A 24735-nucleotide genomic window follows, 5' to 3' on the forward strand; every position below is an offset into this window, starting at 1 on the left:
CCCGTTTGAGGCGTCTAAACTCATTTGAGTTGTCAAGTAATAGTAAAGCCTCGGTGTTAGGATGGTGATGGAGCCGTCTCTCATAGTTGGTTGCAACTTTAGTTATAAATTGCGAGACGGTCTCCATCCCCAGGTCTCTATGGATATCAGAGTTACGTTCATACCATCGTGCTCCGACTATCTGTCTCAGAGCACGATTTTGGACTCTTTGTAAAATTTCTATATTGGACCGTGCTGCACACCCCCAGATTTGAGCTCCATATGCCCATGTGGGTCGTACAATTTGTTTATATAATAGAAGCTTATTACTAATACTTAACTTAGATTTTTTACCTATTAACCAATACAATTTTTTAAGTTTGAACAAGCATTCTTCTCTTTTGATTTTTATGTGTTCCTTCCACTTTAACTTAGTATCTAGGTGTATACCTAAATACTTGGCCACTTCTGAAGGTTTTAATAGGACTTTATTGAATATAATGTTAATGTCCTTGATACTACGGTTAGAGAATATCTTATAAATAGTTTTTGCACAATTAAGTTTGATGTCTTTTTCACTCGTCCAGTTATAGAAATTTTGAAGGTTATCTTCAAGTTCAAGTGTAGCTAATTCCTGACTTTTATTGCTAGACAAATACGTAGTATCATCAGCATACTTTCCTAAGAGGGATTTTCTGGTTGGAGCGGGAATATCTGAGGTAAACAGTAAATATAGCAATGGGCCTAGAACTGAGCCTTGCGGGACTCCTGCCAGAATTGGTTTTTCGTCCGACAGTGCCTCACCTACTCTAACTCGGAAAGTTCTGTCAGAGAGATACGATTGGATTAATCTAACATGACAAGCAGGGAGAAGATTTGCTAACATTTTAATAAGGAGTTTATGAGAGACTTTATCAAATGCTTGTGCAACGTCTAAGAATGCAGAGACGCAATATTCTCCTTTTTCAAGGGCTTTTTCAATAAAATTGGTTACTCTATGTATTTGTTCAATGGTAGAGTGTTTAGCTCTAAAACCGAATTGAATATCTGGCAGTATGTTTTTAATATTGATTACTTTTAATAGTCTAGGAAGATAAAGTCTTTCCCATAGTTTTGCTATGGATGAGAGCAAAGATATTGGACGATAAGAAGAGGGATTTCTTTCGGGTTTGCCTTTTTTATGAAAAACTATTATTATTGCTTCTTTAAATTTGCTAGGGACATATTGTAGATTGATTATTGCATTAAAAATTTGGACTAATTTATGAATTGCTTTATCAGGTAATTTTTTAAGGATGAGGCCAGTAAGTTGGTCTTTTCCTGGGGCTTTTTTTGTTTTGCATTTGCTTATTAATTTGGTAACTTCCCCAAAAGAGAAATGAGGTATTTCGTGCTCTGTTTCTATCAGATCTGTTTCATTTAGATGCAGGAGAATATCGCATTTCGTAGCATTGGGTAGTGAATTGGGTTTAAATACTTTTTCGAGGTGGGTTGCGTGTAAATTTGCTTTATGGAGGTCAGTTTTGGCCCATTTCCTTGTATTATCATTAAATAAAGGGGCATTATGTAGTGGTGGACGTTTTATGTAACTGATCGCTCTCCAAAGGGAGTAGTCGGTTGCAGGTGAGGCATCTAATGTTTTAATAAATTTTTCAAGTTGATTATTTCTAATAGTCCAAAGCTCATTTGTTAGTTCTCTTGAGATGGAGTTAAAATAGGCTTTATCTTCGGGGTCTCTGGAGCGCAGCCATCTTTTCCTAGCTTTTCTTTTTTCCTTTATGATTTTGAGGATGTAGGGGGGGGTTTTATATCCGGCTTTAATGTGTTGAATAGGGGGAGGGGTGGCATTTTTCGCCGCATCCTGTATGATTTTAACAAGATTTTCTAGTTCAGAGTCGATTTTTTGCGGAGTGTCTAATTTAGGGTCTGCATAAAGTTTAATTCTTTCATTAATGTAATCCTTAAAACATTCCCAATCAGTGGCTTTATTTATAAGTCCAGTAGGAGGTGTTGTAAAAATTGGAGAGGCTGCTAAATGAAAGTGGACGGGGATGTGGTCAGACGAAAGTTCATCTTCTATTAATGACGTATGTATATTTTGCTTGGAAAAGCCTTTATAAATTCCAAAATCTAATACATCGGGGTTCTTAAGTGGGTCTGTAGGGTAATGCGTAGGGCGTCCTTGTGATGCAATGCTCGCGTGAAGCGAGTCAATTGCTTTCAATAAATGTCTGCCTTTGGTATACACAGATTTTGATCCCCAGGCAAAGTGCTTCGCATTCCAGTCTCCGGCTATCAGGAAACGCGTGCCTAGTCGATCAATAAGATTAGCGTAATCTATCTCTTGGGGATTATGATGAGGTGGAGAATATATAACTGCGATTGTTAGATCCTGTTGTTGTAAACTAATGGTGATTGATACAGACTGAAACATTTCCTTTACAATTGAGTCGTTTAAGAAATGCTTAATTCTACGTTTTATCAGCACGCCTGCGCCAGCGTGCGCTGTGTTGTCAGGGTGCAATGCATGATAAAAAATGTAATTAGGAATAGAGAAATACGATTCTTTTGTGAGCCTTGTTTCAGAGATAAGCATGACGTCAATATTATAATCATTAAGAAATTGTATGATCTGTGCTCTATGATTTATAATGCCATTAGCATTCCACGCAACTATTCGGAGTGTAGATGCATTATTTAATAAAGATACATTTGAAACATCTAAAAAGAAATTTTTACTGGCTTTACAGGAAATCTGAGTCGGATTTGTCATCTTGTGTGCGAAGTTGAGGATCCGCCCAAAGCAATATCATGAGCATTTAATTTGGTTTCAAGAGTGGTCATACGACTAAAAATTTGATTTAATAAGTCCATGACCTGTGTTAAGTCATTTTGAGGGGTGGAAGCAACTGATGCATAGGATTTTAAGTTACAATTCTTTGGAGATTTATAAGAATTGTTGGCGTTATTGGCGCCAGTGGGTTTATTAATAGGTTTAGCATTCTCTTGTGAAGTTATTTCAGTTTTTTTCTGGAATCTCTCCTCAAGAGCAGCTTTCCTAGCAGGGCAATCCCTAAAACTGGCTACGTGGCCAGCGTTGCAGTTAGCGCATTTTGGGTTCGAGTTATATCCAGGAATAGTGCATTGAGAGGATGGATGATTACCTGCGCATTTGACGCAAGCCCAGGGCTTATGACAGTAGCTTTTCGAATGCGAAAATCCCTGACATCTGTAGCACTGCATGATTAACTTAGGTTTGGATTTACAAGCTTCAATTTTAACCACTTGATTACATATAGTTTTTAAGTTAAATACTCTTTCGGGGTCTTCCCCTTGAGCAAAGGTGATTTGATGTAAAAATAAAGGTTCTTTTTTTACGGGACCTCCCTTGCCATTTTCGGGTTGGATTTTCTTAAAAATATTGACTACACTGATAACATTGAAATTTTTTCCCTTAAGTGAATCTAAAATATCCTCCTCCGAAGTCTGAGGAGACATGCCTTTGCACATAACTCTAAAGTCACGTGTATTTTTATTTTCGTGAGTATACCAATAAATTTCTTTGTTATTATTTAATTCTTTAGTTAATACACGATAATGTTCTTCTTTCATAACATTCACTTTCCATACAGCTTTAGTACCCACAGTTGTAATCGCCTTCAGCGAAAACTGTGAGTCATCCTTAATTACATTTTGAATTAAAGTACGTAAATTGTTGACATCCTCGACATTACAGATTTTAATGGGCGGAGGCGGGTTTTCCTTTAAAGCTGCTTGTGCGTCCTTAGGTGTTGAGCCAGGAATTAAAGTTGACTGTTTCTTCTTGTTCGGTTCTGAATCATGCTGGGTAATAATTTTGACTTTCTTACCAGGGGTAGAATTATTGTTGGTGATAGGTTTAGAGTTAGGGGATGCGGAATCTTCCCTCTTACGTTTGTCCTTCCTGGACTGGTTGGAGGCGCCTTTGTTCCTTTTCACCTTGGTTTTCCAGGCCAGAGTTTCAATGTCAACTATGCGTTCTTCCTCATCCGAATCGGGTAATGCAAATGTAGTTGTGTCCATATTCTCCTCATCATTTAACGTAGGTTTTAAGGTTGATTCACTGTTCATAGGATTGCTATTATTGGAATTATTAGCATTAATATTTGAGTTGAGATTAGTTTGAAGTAGGTTAATTTTTTCTTCCAGAATTCTAAATTTAGCATCTGTCTCTTCATCTTTTTTAGCTTGATCAGCTTTAACTGATATAAGTTCGTGTCTAAAATTATTTGTCTCATCAATTGATTTCTGAAGAGCATTAGATAGTTTGTTTGTGAGATTTTTATAATCAAGAAGTGCTTTTACAGTGTCATTTCCTAAGTTATCTGTAGGTATAAGGGTAGCAATAGCTTTGTTTGCTTCTAAAAGTACCTCATTATAGTTTATACAATTAGAGTTAGTAGATGGAATTTGATTTAAAGTTTGTTCACTTGTGATGTTTTCAAGGTGAGGCTGAGGAATTTCACCTGATTGTAGCCTTATCACGTGTTTGTCCATGGTGCCACACCGACGTGGGCACCAGGGAGTTGGTCACAATACACTTATCACATGTCCTAAAGTTGCTTGGAGCACGATTTGGCACAATGATTTTAGGATACACTCAGTACTAGATTAGATAGGAGTTGAGATTAGAGAGAGCAGACGAGCGCAGGAACGACCGTCACGGATCACGCCGATTACGCGACTGTATCCCTTTTTTAAATTATTTTTTTTGTCTATAATTTTCGTTTTTCCGGTAATAATGTTGAAGGGAGGAGAAACTTACAATTTATATTCAGGAAATTTGCTTGGCGCGTACTTTATGTGATATCATTGCATTTGAGGCGACGAATATTTATATTTTTAGCTTGGCGGGTCATTTTTACACGGAAGTGTTTTTGGTGTGATATCATGAAGTTTTTCGTATAAATGATCACAAACAAATAAAAGGAGCAGAATAGTCTGATTTTTATACCTACATTTATTTCGTTTTCAATCTAAGAGAGATTTGAAAACTTCTGCAGTGTCTGATAGGGTATAGGTATTGATGAGCACTTGCAAGGTACCTAATTAATGAAATATAATGTAATTTCTTGACATTTTTAAAGCAAATTTTTAATAAAAATATTGGCCCGAATTTTAGCATCTTCCTCGATTCGAGACCTCGTTTGGATCACCTCCAACTTTCCTCAAGTGACTATCGCTGGAGGAAGTCTCGAGATTTTCGTAAGGGAGGTCCTGACGCCCCTTTAGGGAGATCTGAGGAAACTTTAAAAAAAGTGATGATTCTTTTTTCTGGCTGTAATTTTTTCACCAGGTGGGCGAGAAAAAAAAGCGTAGAAGGAAATTTTTTCTCATTGTCTTGATTCTCCTTCTTTTTCTAGAAACATTTCCATAAATTTATGCTATTTTTCCCTTTAAAGAGAGACTAGAGGTCATGGATGTCCACTTTCATCCGAGCTGTCGATCATTCATCAAGTCATACTGAGTTGCTGTATTCTTATTTCTTTTTCAAAAAAGACTTAAGAGAACTCCAGTCTTGCTTCTGAAATGACTTGAGTGACACGCTTTTGGAGACGACACAATTATGCCTTCATTGTCATTTACGCACTTATTTTGTCAAAAAGGATGTGAGCGGCCTGAGGCTTTTTGCCTCATAAACCTATGTACATTCTGACAAGAAAAGACGTACGTGGCTTTCGGTTAATGTTCTAGAATGGCTTAAGGGGCATTTTTTTTTTAAACGAGCTAAGTCATCCGATCCTGTATTTTTATTGTTCAAGTAAGATTTACAAACTAGGTTTTTTTTTTTTTTTTTTTTTTTTTTTTTTTTTTTTTTACATGACTTGAGAGCCACGCTATTCCAAAACGACGTAAGTTCTGATTGGTTCGTGGTTATAAAAAAAAAAAAAAAAAAAAAAAACCGAGAGAGGAGAATTCAATATTATTAAACTCCTTAAATTAAACCAGTAAAAAAATCTTACTGAGACTATTAGCCATCTTAATCAAAATATTAATATTAAATAAAATCACCATACCGGCCCCATCTGCGGAATTAAACTAAATTAGCGTTCATTAAAGATAAACGATTCTATCATAATTGATTTAAAAGATCAACACTTACTTTAAGCTTTTTAATGACCTTGAATTTTCTAGCCAAACAGAAAATCCCTATTTTTAAAATCCCTATTATTATAAATTTGTTTTTGTCCCAACACTGAATTTTCGGTTTTTTAGTGAGAAAAATTTCTGAGTAACTCATTATTCCTCCATCCTTTCCTCTCATCTCTAGGTGCCTCTCTACAAAATAAACATAAAAATTAACACATCGGATCAAACGTGGCCATACTTTTTCAGTCAAATGAAGCCAAGAAAGGATAAATAATGGATCTCAGATTCCCAACAACTGAGAAATGAGTCTTACAGGAACATACTTAAAAATAATTTCCACTGGTTAGGCCTCCAAAGAAATGAACTCCTTGAGCAAATTAGAATTTATGTATCAGGCAAAATCCAGTGATAGCATGGGTACCTGGTATTGCTAAAACAGTGATGAACTATTTGAAAGCATGCACAAGGACACTAACAAAAATATGGACACGCATCCTTTGACATTGTGCACCTTGACCCTCAAAAAATAAAAATAAAATTACCTACCATAAAAACTAGAAAAGAAACGAATTAATGAGAAATGTTTTTAAGGCAGGGTAGAATTAAATGAAAAAATAAGTATTACCTACTTGAATAATCTATTCACAGATCCTGAAGTAACCTAGATCAATTTTGTATGTCAAAAAAAATTATTTTGTTGAGGAATTCAAATGTTTCTGAGGAGAGGGAAAGAGATCACTTTTAACTTATGAGCACCTTCACCAAACTTATTATAGCAAAGCAGGTACTCAAACGAAAATGCATGTTTCAAGTCAAGGTTGACAAGGAGCTTAAAAGAAAAACTCTGTGCTCTGGAAGAGGGAAAGTTGAAAAGCATGGTGTCATAAATCCTCACAGGAAATTGAACTCTTTCCACGCGATATTGTAGAAGATTTGAGGGATGAGAGCATATATGGATAAGAGAATTCAAAGGCTGATGTGTTGCGTTGAAATTGACAGCTGTGGACTATCAATCCATGGTCTCCGCAAATTTTTGAATATCAAATCAGCGGAGAACCATGATTTTTGAATGAGACAGCCATTAGTTACCTATACAAACTGACAAGGTAAATTGGTTCAGGTAAAATAGACTTGATGACGTAATGGGTGGTGAGACGTCAAGTCTATACGCGATTGGCTGGCTATGATCAGTGGAGCTATCAGTTGCAAGTTTAGTAATTAAAAATTATGGGCAATTAAAAAAAGATGGTTGGAGGATAACAAGAAAAAGTGAGATTTGTAGGAAGAAGGGACTGATCCAGCCAACCTTATGAGTTGTATATGAGACTTAGAAAAATAATGAAAATAAAATATGGGAAGTTGTTGACACGAGTATTCCAAAATTAGTTGCTGCGATTTCCGTTTTTTCCCCCTACTTCAAGCTAATGGTATTCTTCTGAATAGTTTATACTATACATTATGCCATTAGTGATTGGACCGGAAACTATAGAAAAATGGCGATAAAAGACGTTGAACAAGGAAAATTCATTTGCATCGATGAATCAATTTAAAGAAACTGATGCTAGCATTATAGAAATCCCGAATTGAAAAATTGACGGTTGAAAAATATGATATACTTCATCAATCCTTGGAGAACCTTTCTGGAGGTGAAGGCAGCCTGACACTCCTTCCAAAAAAGAAGCCAAGGCAAAATATCCGTACAGCACCCCGACGGCTTCTGCCTATTTTCATCAAGGATATTTTGTTTCTACAAGTAAATAATTTTTTATTTCCTGACGTGGAATGACCTTTATTTGCTATTCTTTGTTTTTATGGTGAAGAATTTAAACGTGTATCTACATTTAAAACGCAAAAGTGTGCAAAATGTGCAATCATTTCACCTTTTAAGGGTTCTTTTTCCTTTTCCGCCCTGAAAGAATTACTGTGATTCAAGTCAAGATGTATAGGAAAGGTATCAATTATATCTGATTTTTAATCCCTCAAAATCTGGGATACCTCTGCTAGATATTGGGGCTGTTTAAAATCAGTCTCGATCAACATCCCTTATTTTTAAATACAAAATTCATCTTTATCTTAAATGGGAGAATCAATGTCTGTACATATTGCATCAGAAATTTTAAAAATTTGTGGAATTTTTTAAAGATTTAATTTGTGTTTAGTAAATATTGTATGTTAGTTTTTCTCTCTAGCACATAAGAATCATTTCAACTCATGCATTTTTAATTTTTTATACATAAGTTGATTTTTTCCCAAGCAGATTTTCGTCGAAAAACTTTGGAAGTGGGATTTGGTTTATGCTGACAGTGAATGCAAACTTTCTGAGGGTGGTACAGAGCTTCACGCAAAGTTTTTTGTTTTTCTTTTAATCAGCAACAGTAACAATCTTGATCAATTCGCCTTTAAAAGTCAAAAGTGGATGTGAATTCCTTAGCTATACCTTAAAGGAGAACTTTTTTGTTTTACATTCCAATAGAATTTTTTAAGGGCTTGAATGGCAGATTTTTTTTTATTTGATTTAGTCAGTATTTTCATTTCTGATTTTCACTGATTTTTATATTTTTATTTTTCTTTTAATGAAATCATACCAATATGCTTCAGCCTTGACATAGTTAAAATTCTACTTTCCAAAATGTTTCAATTAAAGTCACAAATATGGGAGAGAAGAGGATGATGGTTACCAATCCTGACAATCTATGTTGACTCTGTACTCCTCGTACATCGTAGAAATCAAGTCAGCAATTACTCTTGGACACATTTCTGAATTTAATCTTTTAGGTTCCAATTGGTCAAGGTGTCTGTCCGTTTTCTGTCAATATCTTCTCAAGATTAAACCAAATCCCGCATTGAAATCTGTGTTAAATATTAGATTTAGATTTAGGAGTAAACTTTTATATTTTGTACTGTTACGTCAGAAATATATTCTGAGAGATCTTGTCTATTGATTGTTATTTTTGATAATAATTAAATTTTTATTATTTTCTGTGATAATGCTGTTTGATCCCATGATTCATATTAGTTTTTCTCTGTTGATCAAGTAAGTAGCTTTTGATAGTCCATTTGTTGACCTTTGTTTTTAATCATCAAAGCAAAGTTTCATAGATGAGCAGGTCAAATACACACTTTGTAGAATCGTGTTTTGAGGGTTGCTGTTTGTGGATTAGCCGAAAGTAATTACATTGGTTGGAAGTCTACATTACTGTTTTAAAATTTATCATAGATACCTCCTCTCAGAAAGACATGTGATGATACTGTCTTCCATGTTTTTTGAAAGCAGTACCTCTGTTTCCGACTGGAATGAATCGTTATTTTCCCCATAACTTGGTTTATCCTTTTTATTGTTTGTTCTTATTACCTCTGCCCAAAGAAAGTAAAAATGTTGCTTCTATTATTGTGGCATATTTTTGAGCATGTGATATCTTGTTAATTTTTGTAATGTTGTTTCCTCTAAAAGACAGCTGAATGTAAACAGCATTTCGACCGAGGAACTACTAAACCACGTATCTCGGTTTACAATGTTGCAGACTACCTTTCATTCTTTATTTTTAAATGAAAAACTACTCAACGTTACTTCTTGAAAACTTCCGTGATTTTTCCTCTCTGTGTGAAGAAAACTGTGAAAACTTTAAGAAATGATATCGATTTGTTCTCCTTCAAAAAATAAAATGGTAGCCGAGATTTTTAAACGCTGCAAACGAGATGTGTGATCACATATGGTTTTTCAATATCAATTTGTTTCGTAATACAAAATACATGTAATAATATATCGACACAGTAAGTCGGCAATCACATAATTCGTCTGAAAATCTCCGCCTCTATGTTATTTTTTTAAAGGAGAACAAAGTGACATCATTCCTTGAAGTTTATGCAGAATCTTCTTTGTACAGAGAAGAAAAATCACGGCAGTTTTGAAGAATTGCCGTTGAGTAGTTTTCCGTTTAAAAACTAAAGTATGAAAGGAAGTCTGTGACGTCGCACACCAAGTTATGTGATTGCCAACTTACACTGTCAATATATGTTTTTTCATATTACATTTGTTTCGTAATACAACACTTAATTTTCAAAGACCTAATCAAGTTTTGTTTTTATCAAGAATAATTATTTAAAGCTTCTTTTCAATTCATCTCGCCATCACCATGATGAATTTAATCTAGAACCAGAGTATGATCTTTCATGTGAAAGTCTTTAATTTTTTATTGTAAGTGCCTTTTTATCATTGATTTCAATAACATTCATAAGAACCAAACAACTATTTTGAAAAAATATAATAATAGAAAGCAAATTAAATTGTGTTTTCTCTCTTTAAACCATTTTAAAAATTCTGACCCCTCCTTGATGCATCAAGTCTGTCAGAATAGCGCTGTCCACTCCTTATGTAAGATTTCTGAAATCAGCACTCTCCAGCGTATAGAAACCCATTAACTAATGAAATTACAGGGGATTTTGTGTTGAAGTTCATCTCAGGTGTTGCGATTATATGAGAATCAATATTGAAGTGAAGATTAAAAAAACACAGAATGTGAACGGGTTCGTATAAGATACTGTAGAGGCTTCCATTCTAGGTTGGAGATTTCTATAGGCTTGACAGGGTCGCTACTGTTCCTAGTAAATATCTGCTTAAGTCAGGGTGTCTACAAGTCCGGAAATAGTACTGCTTTTTAAGGGCAGTCCGAAAGTACTGAAAAAGTGCGGAAATTCCGGAATTGTACTCACTTTTTTGTCATTTTTGTCGCAATTTGAGCAAGAAATTCCAATTTTTGAAATTTTTTGAATCTCGTCAAATGAAGGTACTGAAAAAGTACTGAATTTTTCTGTTGAGGAGGTACTGAAGTGAATTAAAATTTGGGACTCATGTTTAGCACAACTGAATAGACAAGGCTGTTTCATGAGCTGGTAACAATTTATTCAGAAGGAATTAAAACCCCAGCAATTTGATGAATATTTACAAAAATAAATTAATCGTACATCATACTTACATTGTAAGACTAGAATATTCTCTAATTAAGATCTTCTTGTACAATCATCACATCATACACTCGCTCACACAAAGAAGCTATTTACATTTTGCTTTCATACTGAACATTCACTCACATTCTTTTGATAACAATAATGGCATCTTACATGACTTAAGCATTTCTGTAGTTCCTGTAAATGGCTGATTCTTGCAAACTCGCTTGAACCTTCAACAGTCTTTTAAAAGTGACACAGGCACAAGCATTATGGCTGTACATATATTACTGAGCAATTAATCAAAATATTTGAAGCTAGAAACTTATTGCGACACTTTTTCTACGCAGGAGGAATTGACTCCGACCATTTTGGCCTAAGTTCAGGTAATTGTGCTAGTGGAATGAACAATCCTGGAATGGTAGATGTAAAGACCACCATGCAAAATACAAATTGTCACATCAAGACACAAAGACAAGTGACAGGGGCAAATATTTATTTCAGTTGTTTGTGAACAGAGCTTGGTGTGGACTGTTTCTCATATCTCTCTACCACTCCTTTCCAGAGCAGAAAACAATCGCCATTTACAGTAACTTCTAGTGTAATTACACTCTTGAAAAGGGCACAATCTCTTTTAAAGAAGAAGAAAGTATTGACTGAAAACGGGCTATCTTCCAATATGACAGTAGGAATAAATTGCCTGACATGACAAATCACAAAAGCTTAACAAACAAATTGAAGCAACGCCATTGTGAACCAAGGTATTTAGCTAGCGCAAGAAAGACAAGAATCATTGAAGCCAGCCACTTTCTACTGTAATGAAACAAAACCTACTTAATTTTGGATTTTTTCTCATAATTTTTACGAGGGAGAAACCATAGAGTAAACCTCTCCTGATCTCAGTCATATTTCTTATTAGGATCCAGGTTCATGAACCTACTTCTCCATTTCAAGTTCCACATAAGTTTGGGACTTTAAAATGAGTGAACTTTGAAAGTGTTCTAGCCCACACACGATGTTTTGGTCCGTCTTAAATTAAATAGATCAGAAAATCCGACATTCCAAGAATGTAATTGCAGTCTTAATTGAATATTTTTAAAAGTGAAACTGATATTGTGAGATCATTGCAACTGACACTAACACTGCACAATAACATTTTAGGATTAGCACAGAATCAACATCTTTGAAACATGAATTTTTGGATAAAGTAAAAGCAAATTAATGTACAAGTTTGTCTGTAACAAAACATAAAATCATCATTTCATACCTACTGCTCTGCCAAAAAGGATCCATGTTAAAAAATCATGACGGATTTGAGCTACAAAATTATCAACTTAAATCTGTAGGTAAATTCATTGTAGTTTCAAGTATCGGTAACCATATGATCTAAGTTTCCCGGTCGTGAGTTGATTCAATACTTGGGGAGTGGTTTTGTTTGATGGACTAAAATAATCGCGATTACTAAAAAGAAATTCAGTATGTGTCATTTTTGGGGAACACCCAACATAATTATAAATATTCTCATAGACTGATAATTTCTAACTTCATTCATGTATTTATTCTGTACTTCAATTTTTGTTTCTTTCATCTACATAGTAGAATTACCAAGGAAAAAATAATTTCTCTTCTGCTTATCAGTGTTTAATAGATAAGTTTTGAATGCTGGGTTGCATCTAAATTAAGTTGGTTAAGAAATAGGATTGTGTTGCCTTTCAATAGCAGATTTCTGGGCGGCAGAGGATTAAAAGTAAAAATGCACTCAAAGCTAAAACATTCAACAAAAAAATAACAGCTGAAAAGAGAGGCTAACATTTAAAATAACATAAAAAAGAGAGAAGGAACAAGAATGTTTGCAAATGAACTGAATGCACTCGACCAGCCTTGGGTCATGACACGCTTCTGAGTCAGGAAAACGAAGCATGCCTTAACAATAAAAAACTATCACAAGCATCCGCTAGATTGAATGGCTGAGCTTCAAAATCTTGGTGACGTTTCCTCAGAGGAGGCCTTTTTAAGTGGGACACAATACTGAAACAAAATATACAAACGGTTAGTTCTTTGTAATGCCGCCACATTTGCAGCTGGTATCAAAGTATAAATTATTTGTTGGATTATTTGAGGAGCAAAATTTTTTTCTTTCGATATTTGAATGAGCCTCATGTATAATTAAAGCTACTTATTTCAAAAATGTTTGCTGGATTGTTATCAGTCTAGTAGAAAGAAATAAGTCCTCTTCAGCTCAAACACAAGCCAACAAACTTCATGGGGCCTTGTAGAAGATTAAAAAAAATAGCTTTTAATACTGTTTAGGTATGATCATCACTTGAGCACGTTTGAAATAATAAGGACAAAAAAAGGACACTTTTTCCGAGATTATTTTGTGAAAAACCGAAAAACACAGGCTCTTTTATCCTCACTTTAGTTTTGTACTTAAATGGACGTCGCTGATGGTTCTTTAAGAAAGTTACATGTTGGGTAATACGTTTTTATATATTTGCTCCCACAGCGCAGGAAAATTTTTTTGCAGTCACCATTAGTATCGCCAATAGTTTAGTTGTCTGCCTACAGTTTAGGATAGAATTCGATGTTATTTTGCTGATGGCAACCTCATCAGCTGTACACAATGCCATAGGGACAGGGACACCTGGGTGTCAGGTATGAGCCTGTAGACTTAGGCCTTGTCTCCACGGGACGTTTTCATGGGATTTGTCCCAAGTTCGAATTGCAGGAATGAAACTTCTGGGATTTTTCCCAGTTACCGTCTCCACGGGAAGGGGCTCATACAGTCCTGCGACTAGTTTGCACGGGAAGATAAAGTAGTTAAAGTCGAGTATTTAACCGGGATTATAATAATAAATGCACTCTATTGACAATTAGACACATTATTTTAACTAGACAAACATTAACAATGTAGTAATGAATAAAATATCGCACAATTCGTTTTCAGTTCTTCTTCTTCTCTCAGTGGGTCCTAGGGGTACAAGTACCATACTTGGTAGTGGGAAAAATATTGATTAACTCAATATTTTTCCCAACTTGGTAAGTAGGATTTTTCCCTGGGACAAATCTCGTGAAACGGCTCGTGGAGACAAGGCCATAGGTATACTTCAATTTAAACTGTGTTTAAGGCAAGAGAGATAAGACAGCCTTGGGGGTTAAAGTGCGCCTGAATACGAAATGCCAGGTAGTGTTTCAATTGATTGTAGGCTTATAAATTATTAAAATTTAAATGAACCAGGGGGGGAAAAGTTACCTTTCAATATGTAATCAGTTAGAAGTGTGGGTACTGTTGGACTATCTTCATTAATGGCTTTCAAAACTGGAACAGAAAACAAGAGGATAAATTTAAAACTCAGCAAAAGAATTACTTAAAAGGAGGAATTTCAAAATGTGTTTCAATTCATTTGACGAAGAGTCTTGGTTTTAACAGGGTAGTCACTTTATATATACATGCTTCCATTATAAGTCTCATTCAAAAGCCCCTCATAGTTGAGCATGATTGATTGGTGTAGATTTTCAGCCGTAAGGACACTATAGACATACCGAGTAACAGAGATCTCTCTCAGTGAAATTATGTCGAAACTGATGTCAAATTATTTCAATTTAGTAGCAGTTTTTGCAGATTGCCTATCTTCCTATTTGAAGGGGCAAACATCGGATCGCAATTTTTTAAGCACTGAACTTCAGGTATGTATGTAAAATACACAATATCTCAAGAAGAATACCGCTTAATGTAGAGCAGTATCGGAAATATCTCCTCTGAGAAAATGTATACATTCTCTACACACCTATAGGTAGGCATTGACATAAATAAATTGTGCACTGAGAATAAATAGGTAAATAACTAAAGGAAAGAAAAAAAAATATAGGAATGACATGTTCAGATTGTTTGAAGAACTTACTTTTTATTAAGACTTGCAGGGCCTGATTATCTAGAGGGCCACTGTCCAGGTGGTATGGAATCACTGTCGTTAGGTACTGAAACAAAAATTCACACTTGTGAGTTGCTGACTGGAATTATTCTAAGGTCTCTCTAAACAACTGTGGTATTTTACAGAGTACTGACATCATTCTTTTGATTGCAATGCAATAATCCTTCATTAGCGTGAAGCTTGGTCTTAGAGAGTTCAGTGTAGATGAAGGAATTATTTGACTGATTGACAGCAATGCAATTATGTAACCTATAAAACTCTTCTTACAGGTAGCGCTTCATGTGGGCTGGAGGCATAAGCAAACAGTATATTAAACTTGTGCCCTTCAGGACTTAGTCTTATATCATGCAAGAACAAAAAAAAATATTTTATGGTTGATAAGAGTGAAACTGAAAAGGTGAAATTTTTTGGCAGATAGGGGCAGAGAAAGAGAAATTATTAAGATTTACTTAGTTTGAATATCATTAATTATCGACAAAAGTATTCTTTTGTAATTTTTTCAAACTCAGCCCTAAAAATTTGAAATGTTGTGTTTTTGATCAGATTTGCACCATCATTCAATACTTAGTCATAATTTGCGCTGTCGCTGTGCTTTGAGTGATGAAATAGCAAAGAATTTGCTAAAAGTAAGGACTAATTACCTATGGTACACTCCTTAAGTTCAACAGCTATTCGCGCCATGCTAGCTAATATCACTCTCCCAATTACATAGGGTAAATAATAAAGGAATTTTGCTCATAGATGAAAGACATAATACAAAATGTCTTTAGATATCTTGCATTATATGAATATGACGGAGAGAGATGCAAAATAAAAATCTCCAACTGCGATGTCGCAGTTCCACGTCTAAATTTATTTTATCAAAAGAAAACCGATGAACATATTATTTTTGAATTTTTACTGATTATTCCTCATTCCATTAAGAATATTTTGTGAAAATGTCAAACAAAAACGTCAAAAACAAGATCATTGGTTTTTCTTGGGAAAAATAAAAAATAAAGAAACAGTAGAGATTACATAAAAAATTGCCATCAAGATAGGTACCTACGAAGAAAAAGCTAAGATTTTGAAATATTTCTGTCAAGATAAGCTTCCGGAGACTTTCACCATCCACATGTTCGAAGACTTAACGTTTCACTCAAAAGTTCACGAAAGTTCACTTAAATAGAGTATGATTTTGTCTGTTTACCTTGGGTTCTGTGCCTGCGGCTCTAATGCCATTTTTGCCTTTTTTCTTATCAACGTGGTATTGCCTGCGTCTGTTTTGAACAGCCAATAGTAAAGAAATGAAGGAATTTTTCAGCTCCTTCTCATATTCCAATTCATCCCTTAGTGCCAATTCTGCTATTAAAGTTTCCGAAAAATCTCGGATTAGGAGTTCTAGTTCAAGGTATACTTCATTCAGTTGTGACACACTCAGCGTCTTTAACTCTGGAACATTAAAAAAATAAATATTAATAGGCAAGCCAGTCAAAGCAGAAATTTATTTAGCCTGGTGTTTAAGTAAAAGACAAGTATCATGCCTAATCTGTCTATTTTTAAAAGCTGTCCTATTCTCTTCATTATTTTTTGTACAATCATTTTGCACTAATTTAGTTTTAGACATATAAACCAAATTAGTGCGACACTTTTCCCAAAATATGTAAGGTATCTATACTTTAAAAGACTTTTAACAAATGAGAATCTTAATAAAATAGAAACGTCCTTTAGCCCCTCTTCTCCCTTGCATTGATTAACATTCACTTGAAAAATCATGATTAGAATCATAGATCGATTTACATCAAATAATGTTGTTGGCACCGCTCAAAAACTTCTTCTGATGATGTGCCTAAGTGAGAAGAATCTGCTGATCATGTGATCATTTACAAAAAAGAGTCAATTATTGTAAGTACCTGACATCCAGACACAGACTCTTCAAATTACGCAAATATGAAAAATGCCTTCGCTTTTGGTAAATGCAACTTTAGCGCCTGGAGAGCATGAATTGTTGCCTATACGCATCGATGAAGGAGTTGATGGAAAAAGCAACAAGTTAAGCACACTGCGTGACAAATGTGACGAGGATGGTAAGAGATTGAACTCTCAAGTTATTATGTAAGCAGGGGTCTTATTCTTGAAGAAATCGCAACGAAATACAATTTCTGAGAATAATTGAGAGCTCCATTCTGATTCTGAAAACATTCTTCGTGACTCAATGTGGGTAAACCTATTACCTCAGCGAGACGAAAGGGAAACGTAGCAAACACAGCGTGTGTATTCTTGCCTAGTTCTAGGCAAAAATATTCGATCAAACTTAGGTAACAAGATTTAAGTTGGAGCCGTTGGTCAGAGACAATACCCACTTTGAATACCGACGGGTGTTAAGTAGCGTTAAGGCTGAAAATTCACGAACCACGCTCTGCTGGATGTCTTGACGCCTCACAGTGGATTGAGTCAACGGGAGAGGTCGGACAAAATTTGGAAACTTCAGAAGCTTTGTAACTCCGTTTATGCGGAAGTTTAAGGTTCTAAAAGAGGTTCCATTGGTTTCCTCGTAAAATTTCCTAGTGAGAGCACTCCTTGAAATTTAAAATGTGACGAAATAAACATCAAAATTTAAAATTTTAGTCAAAAATTTCATGTCCAACCTCTCTGCTTGACTAAATCCACTGTGCGCCTGGGCGCCAACAGAGCCGGGAAGCACCATTTGAAGGTTCGTGGCGCCTTCAAAGTCGTTAAATACAACTCTCCGAGCACATTTTGCCATTACACACTTGACTTATCTTTACGAGGAGAGACTTACTTTCTTGATACAGAGGTGACTGGAGCACTTCTTTTCCTTTTTGGTGAAGGTCGTCAGGACACAGCTCTGAGTCTGGGGTGCATTCTGGAGACTCCTAAAAGTAAAATGACGAATATGAAACTCAAACCGTGTGGTGGAAATGCATTTATGGAGAATTTCGCACAACCCTGATAGGTCGGGAAAAGCTAGAAAATTTTGCTGAGGAAATTTTTTCGGCAAACCAAAAATTTGCTTTTTTCCCCAGTCTAGATACTTCGCGCACAGCATTATCTGTGATTATAACTTTTACTAGAAACCACGCCAGAAAACTCAGAAAGCTTAGGGAATGGTTAGAGGTTTTTATGTTCGAAATATCTGAAAAAGCAAGGGAATTTGAAATCCAAGACAACTTGTCACCCTGGTCGGTCGTGAATCCACTCGTTTCTGCCAATAAATGTCCCGCAAATTGCACTATTTGGCAACACTGACGTCTAATAATTAAAAGGTTACGATTTTTACATAATTCCAAGTTAATTAGAAGAGGATTCAGAAGCAGGTAAAGAGCATGTTTGCCGACCAAGTCAGGCGAGTAATAAAATTGAGAGCTTCTTTTGAGCTTGGGAGTTGATTTCAGAAAAAACCAGTGGCGCCATCGTGTTTCTCGCAAAATTTTACATGAGAATCAATAGTCAAATCGCAAATTCCTCACACATGCAACATTTCCATTATCCCAGTAAATTCGGTTTTTTCCGAGGAAAATCTGGCCACGTCTGAAGGTTCATACGGCGTTCTTCCTTGGCACGGCCGCACAGTAGAACGAACTTTTCAGATTTTATTCCGTTTTCTTATTATTCTTAAGACGTACGACACCCTATTTTCCACTTGGATCCAAAATTATTTTCGACAAAAATTTACCTCCATGATGTCGTCGATCTCTCGAATGACTTCCTCAGCCGTTTTGACCGGGGGCTCTGTATCCTGCGTGAGACCGGATAAGATAAGCGAGTGCATGTCCAGATCGCTCGCCACTGCCTCATCCTCGCTGCTCAGATCATCCGGGATGAATTTGTCCTGAAAGCGAAACATCCGTTAGCTCATCCCTGAACGACGAAAATCAGCTAGCTCATTCATGAAATGAACGAATAAATACGGCACAGATTAGTCCAGATCGCTAACATCGGCGGAAGAGCGTGAGTAGTTTTGTGAAAGCCATTTGGCGGGAAAATCCATGGGCATTTAAAACTGGGAACCAAAACTGAAATTTTGGCTATTTTCAGCAGATTTTCGGCGGGAGAATACCTCTTTTTCAGATTTTTGTGAGATGAAACGTTCCGAAGAATTCAAGAATTAGTTTCTCAGTAGAATTTATGTGGTTTAATATTTCCAGATTAAAAGATGCAGCACTTTCCCCCTTAATTTGGAATGTCTATCTCTCATCTATTCTGGATGAATCGATCTTCACCGCCAGATTATTATATATCATATTTTTGAAGTTTAAAGCCTTAGAAACCGAAAATTAAAGCAAAATCCTAGCAAAATGAGACTTTTGGTTTCTAGTTTTGAATTCCCGCCAGGCCCCCATGAGAGCAGTTAATTTGCTACCAACTGTTGTAAGAATATTGAATCAGAATACTTAGCATAACAGTACTTGATAAAATCTTATTTGATCAAAAACCATTATTGCACATTACTATTTATACTTTATTAAAGCTTTATAATTAGATTCAAGAGGAAATTTCTCTCGCTCCGGTCAAGTTCTTTCACTACTGGTATAGTGCCATCAATTTTCTAAAGTTGCCTAACCTGTAGCAAAATTACTCACGCTTTCGAAGCATTGTCTAGATTGGACGTTAGCGATTTGGACTAATCTGTGAAATACGGTAAGTTCCTTACATGCTCGGACTCAAAACATTTTCGAGGAGGGATCCCAAGTAGCAGTGATCGCGACAAATAGCGCTTTTATCGGTTGGTTATTGCGATTTTATCGGTGGCAATACATCGAGATATTATCGCATTAAAAATTGCGATCTATGGCGATTAAATCGCCACACATCCCTGGTAAAAATTGGCAATAGAATCTGTGTTCCAAAATACCATAGACCTACAGCCGGCTGTACGATTTCCAATAGCCTCTATAGCCGGCAACACAATTTCTTATAGCCTTTTATAGCCGATGACGACTAAGCAACAGCCTGGCGATAAAGTGTATGCTAAACGTTACTAATTACGGATGCTAGGACTTAGTGAGTTTTTGGACTACCGCTCTCTTTTTTGGCAGTAGTATCTTGATTTATTTTGCGAGGAAAGCGCCGTACTTTTGAAGGATGCCTGCCATTCCTGACATGTTGGAGCGCCTGCAATTTCGTATGATACTGTGCAATACCTCTGGTGTGTAATAGTTGCTTCAAGCGCCGTGGTACGCTGCGGCGCCGCGCGGCGGGCGGGCAGCCAGCGCGAATCGCGCATTGGCGCCTTCAAACCTAACTGGGATACTTCACGCATTGCGCAATGCGTGAAGTATCCCTGTTAGGTTTGTAGGCGCCAGTGTGCCGCCGCTCCGCTTTGTGTTAGGCTCTAATATTTAATCTCGTGGAGTCAGCGTTTTTCAACTCATGACTTTGAAATGTTTGCACACTCTGTATGGATTATTCTCATTTTAATTGATGAAAAAAAAGTATGTAGTAAAGGAAGATATAATGTGCGTTTTGTAAATATTAAGGTGATTCCGTACAAACTTAAGGATTTACAAAGCACACGAATTTCTACACAATTTCTCATAGCCTTTTATAGCCGATGGCGAAAAAGTAACAGCCAGGCGATAAAGTGTGAAGCCCGGCGATAGGAACTATAGCCCGGCTGAATAATTTTTTATCGCTTCGTGTAGCCCGGCCGTATGATTTTTTCCACTTTCTACAGCCAGCTATATGATTTTCTATCGCCTTCTTCAGTCGGCTATAAGAACTCCTATGGTATTTTGAAACGCAGCTCCTATCGCCAATTTTTACCAGGGATCGTAATTTTTTGCTTGGTAAATTCACGATCAATTGGACCGCGTTTACCAGAAAGGAACCAAGCCACATCGGCTGTTGCCACATTTAACTGAGTATTTAATGTTCTGCAAGAGAACATTTGTGCGAATTTTTTGGAAAATTTTAGGGAATCTGCCTTGTAACATGCAGAAAATTCACTGAATTTTCAAACAAATCCGCTTCACCGTTTTCATGTGATAAATTAAATTGCCCAGCTAAATTTGGCAATAGCTGATGTGGCTTGGTTCCTTTCTGCTTAACACGGTCCAATTTTCGTCGTTCAAATCGAGATTAAATCGCCATTTATCGCGATTTTTATTTCGAAAATATCGCGACAAATTGCCGGGCGATAAAATCGCGATTTTATTTTGATAAAATCGAGGATAATCGTTCAGATGTTGATGATCCCAGCGATTTTATCGCCGATAAAATTGCAACATCCTGGTTTTTCCGTTGAAAAATGCTACTTGGGATGGGGGCGTTACAAGTTGACGAAGTGAGGGGGGGGAGGGAGATATTGAAGCAGGAAAGGAGGCTGAGGGCCCTCCTCTAGTGAGCATGAAAGTTGGATATCTTCGAGACGCAATAGACTGATTTAGTGACTACGTCATTCGATCGATACGACGAACGATATGATCGATGGATCGATATATTCGCTGGTTCAACTATTGTTAGCAAAAACAGGACCTCAATCTAAAATAAAACGTCTAGAAATGAAGTTTCAACTTTTTTCTTCTGGCCCAAAAGTAGGGCACTTTGCTCCGCGACATCACACAAACAACTCATTTTCAAAGACTGTAAATTTGAAAAAAAATGCCTTTCATTTCTTCGAAAGTTGGCATAAGAGCACCACCTGGTTCAATAATGTAAGTTCCTATGAGGTCTTTGGACTAAACTAAAAATTGAAGGGTTACGCGTCATATAGCGAGGAGAGCACTTCGGTCACACGGAGAGCTCATGGACTGTAGATTTTGAAAAAATGCCTTTAATTCTTTGAAAGTTGGCTCAAAAGCACCATCTGAGTCATTAATTTAGGTTCCTAAAGGATTCTTGGACTAATCTCATAATTGCAGAGGGGCCGATAGGAAACGCTCAATTCTCTGATAAATGAGTCGGAACGCTTCTAGATAATAGCAGCAAACGCTTTGAGTCAGGTGAAACCTAGGAATTCAAATGCATTATATAATGCATCATATACTATTTCCAAAATTACTCCGTAGGTATACACCAAGCAAAATTAGACAACTAATTAGGTAGGTAAGTACTTACAATATATAGTTACTATTAGTCATCAAGCTGACGCAAAAACTGACACTTACATCTTTATTAAATACTAATATGTTTGTTGTTAATGAATTTAGAATCCCGGCAGATTCCATCTTTCGCGGTTCCTTTTTACGAGGTACTAAGCACAAATATAATATAATAATACGGCACAAATATGACTGATTTAATGCTTGTTACTTAATAAAGGAGGTTATAAATTGTTAGAACCCGAGGTTTGGTTGAAGGAGATGGCGCTCTCAGCGCTCTCTATTGTTTTCGCTTTGAATTACAGGGATACGCGGTAAGGAGATGGCGCTCCTGGCGGGCGTGTGGTGAACCTTCCAGCAGGTAGATTCGCCCGCCAAATTTAAAATTTGGGACATGCTAAGCGAAAACCGTTTAGATTTAAGACTATTTGAACATCGAATAGTCATTCTACCCATTCAAGTAGATATTTGATGGCTTTTGACCGTGCTTAAGGAGAGATTATTTTTTTTTCTTGGAGGATGACAATACTTCCTCTAACCGAGGGGAGCAAGAAAGTAAAAATTCAACCCTCTGATGGGCTGTTTTAATTTTACCGCGTTTTCAAAGCGCGGGAAGGCCGATCGAAATTCAAACGAGCCGATTAGCTTTTGATTATTTTATCGCAACGTATCGAATGACGTAGCCAGTAAATCAATCTATGGGCAGGATACGAGATTCAGCATACAACATTCTCATACAAAGTCTCGATTGATGGATTGGCTGAGGCCGAGGGCTTCTCTGTTTCCGCTAACGAGCAGAAATAATGATCTCCATAAAAATATTGAACAAGAAATCGGTAGAAATTTAATATTAAGGACTATGGATTCAGCTTCCTCGAGGAAATCAACTTGATCAACACGTGTAAAAATTGAATGCAGTGAAAAACAAATAACTAAATGTGATGCAAATTTACCTCTCTTACCTCACTCTCATTCACATTGAGAGCTGATAATTGCAACTTCCTAGTGTAAGATTTTGACCAATCTATGGGTAGTATATTGCCGAAATTCCCCGTGATTGTCCACCACATCCTGAAACAGAACACAAATTCATTCAAATCAGTTCATTTCATATGCATGGAAAGAGCGAGGAATGAAAATGAGAATAATTTAGTTCGCAATTTTACCTGAAGTTTCTGAAAATTTAAAGGAAAAGTATTCATAACTTTCCTAAAAAATAAACAATTTATCTAAGGAAATGTTGCAACCCTCGAATGTTCATACGGTGTTCTTCCGTAGCACGGCAGAATTAGATCGTGTTGTAACGCTGTTACAAGGGTTTTAACTTTCACAATCGCAGCTACCGAGGAAGGCTCTGAAACAAGAAACCAGGAACCGATTAAGCCACGGTTCCACAGATAATGCGCGACGCGACGCGAAGAAAGATTACCAGTGGCACCTAGAGTACCAATGTAGCGAGAGTATGGACAGATCGCGTCATGGAGAGCTTAGGGCCCAAAAGTGCAGTCACCCTTCTTACCAACTTCTGCCACACAAAATTTCACTGCCAGTCTGCAGATTCCAATTCTAACCAAGATGGCCAAGAATGTACAGAAATGAGCGTTCTTCCGCAAAATAATAGAGTAAATTTATGCAAAAACTGAGTCAAACACGTGCTTAATAAACGACGGTTCGTAACAATAGTATTAGTAAATCGTTCTGGATAATTGAAATTCATAGGTTGGCTGCATTTCTGGGCCCTAACTTTATTCGCGCGCAGAAGCATCGGTGAAGGCCTGATGGATTTTCGGAGTTTCACATCTGTCCATACTCTCGCTATACAGGTACTCTAGTGGCACCATCGTGTTTCTCGCAAACTTTTGCATAACAATCAATGGTCAAATCGCAAATTCCTCACTTATGCAACATCTCTAAATCTCCATTCATCAAATTTCAGACTCCTGGAAATTCTCTCTTGACTCGATCCACTGTGCGCCGCCAGCGCCCTGTGGAAACGTACCTCAACGGGATGAAACTGCAAGGCCGTGCGTCATAGCATCAGCTCCAGATTAAGATGAGAGACCCAGGCCCGCGGACATGGTTGTCTGGCTTGGCCCTGCGATTGAGTTGCTCAACCACCGGGCTCTAACGCTCTTGGCCGGCCCACCATAAATATGTGATTGCCGCAGTGGCGTGGCGTGCTTTGCGATAAATCGATTGATCTGCCATTTAAACCTATGGAAAAGGATCGATTAACAGGGTGTTCGCAGTGAATACCTTAATAATTGATTCTTTACCTCGGATGCAAACGGGGAAGTATCGATAATCGATCATTCACGCCGCGCCACTGGATTGCCGGCTAGAGTCGGATGATAAAGCTAGTGCCAAAGCGATTGACCTTAAGGCCTGAGGTCTCATCCTGACGCGCTAAGGAAGAACGCCGTATGAACAATCGTGAGTTGCCAAATTTCCTTCGGTAAAATGTTTATTTTTGCGGTAGATTATGAATATTTTCCCCTGGTATTTTCAGGAACTTCAGGTAAAATTGCGAACAAAATTATACGAGAAATTGGAAGGAAAATATTCAAAAGTTTACTAGAAAATTTGTGTTTTATCAAAGGAAATTTGGCAACGCCTGAAGGTTCATACGGCGTTTTTCTTTAGCACGGCAGTCATCCTGACGTCATTAGACGTCCGAAACTTGCTCCACGGTCTGTGAACACGCGAGC

General features: G+C 36.8%; 1 protein-coding gene across 2 annotated transcripts in view; it reads right to left on the bottom strand.

Annotated features, from left to right (window-relative positions):
• Positions 1 to 10986: 10986 nt before the first annotated feature.
• The window catches only part of Unc-76 (fasciculation and elongation protein Unc-76), a 74950-nt gene continuing 61201 nt past the window's right edge, over positions 10987 to 24735 (bottom strand). The window contains exons 2-8 of one of the 2 annotated variants that reach the window (XM_072302586.1): positions 22990 to 23098; positions 18661 to 18816; positions 17767 to 17860; positions 16174 to 16415; positions 14955 to 15030; positions 14306 to 14371; positions 10987 to 13080 (exon numbers count right to left, since the gene is read on the bottom strand). In XM_072302586.1, the coding sequence (XP_072158687.1) occupies positions 13064 to 13080; positions 14306 to 14371; positions 14955 to 15030; positions 16174 to 16415; positions 17767 to 17860; positions 18661 to 18816; positions 22990 to 23098 (760 nt within the window). In that variant the 3' untranslated portion in view covers positions 10987 to 13063. Of the gene's footprint in view, positions 13081 to 14305; positions 14372 to 14954; positions 15031 to 16173; positions 16416 to 17766; positions 17861 to 18660; positions 18817 to 22980; positions 23099 to 24735 lie in introns of both variants that reach the window. The other variant, XM_072302585.1, reaches the window with a different exon arrangement.

This window comes from Bemisia tabaci, chromosome 7, assembly GCF_918797505.1.
Source record: "Bemisia tabaci chromosome 7, PGI_BMITA_v3".
Taxonomy (NCBI): domain Eukaryota; kingdom Metazoa; phylum Arthropoda; class Insecta; order Hemiptera; family Aleyrodidae; genus Bemisia; species Bemisia tabaci.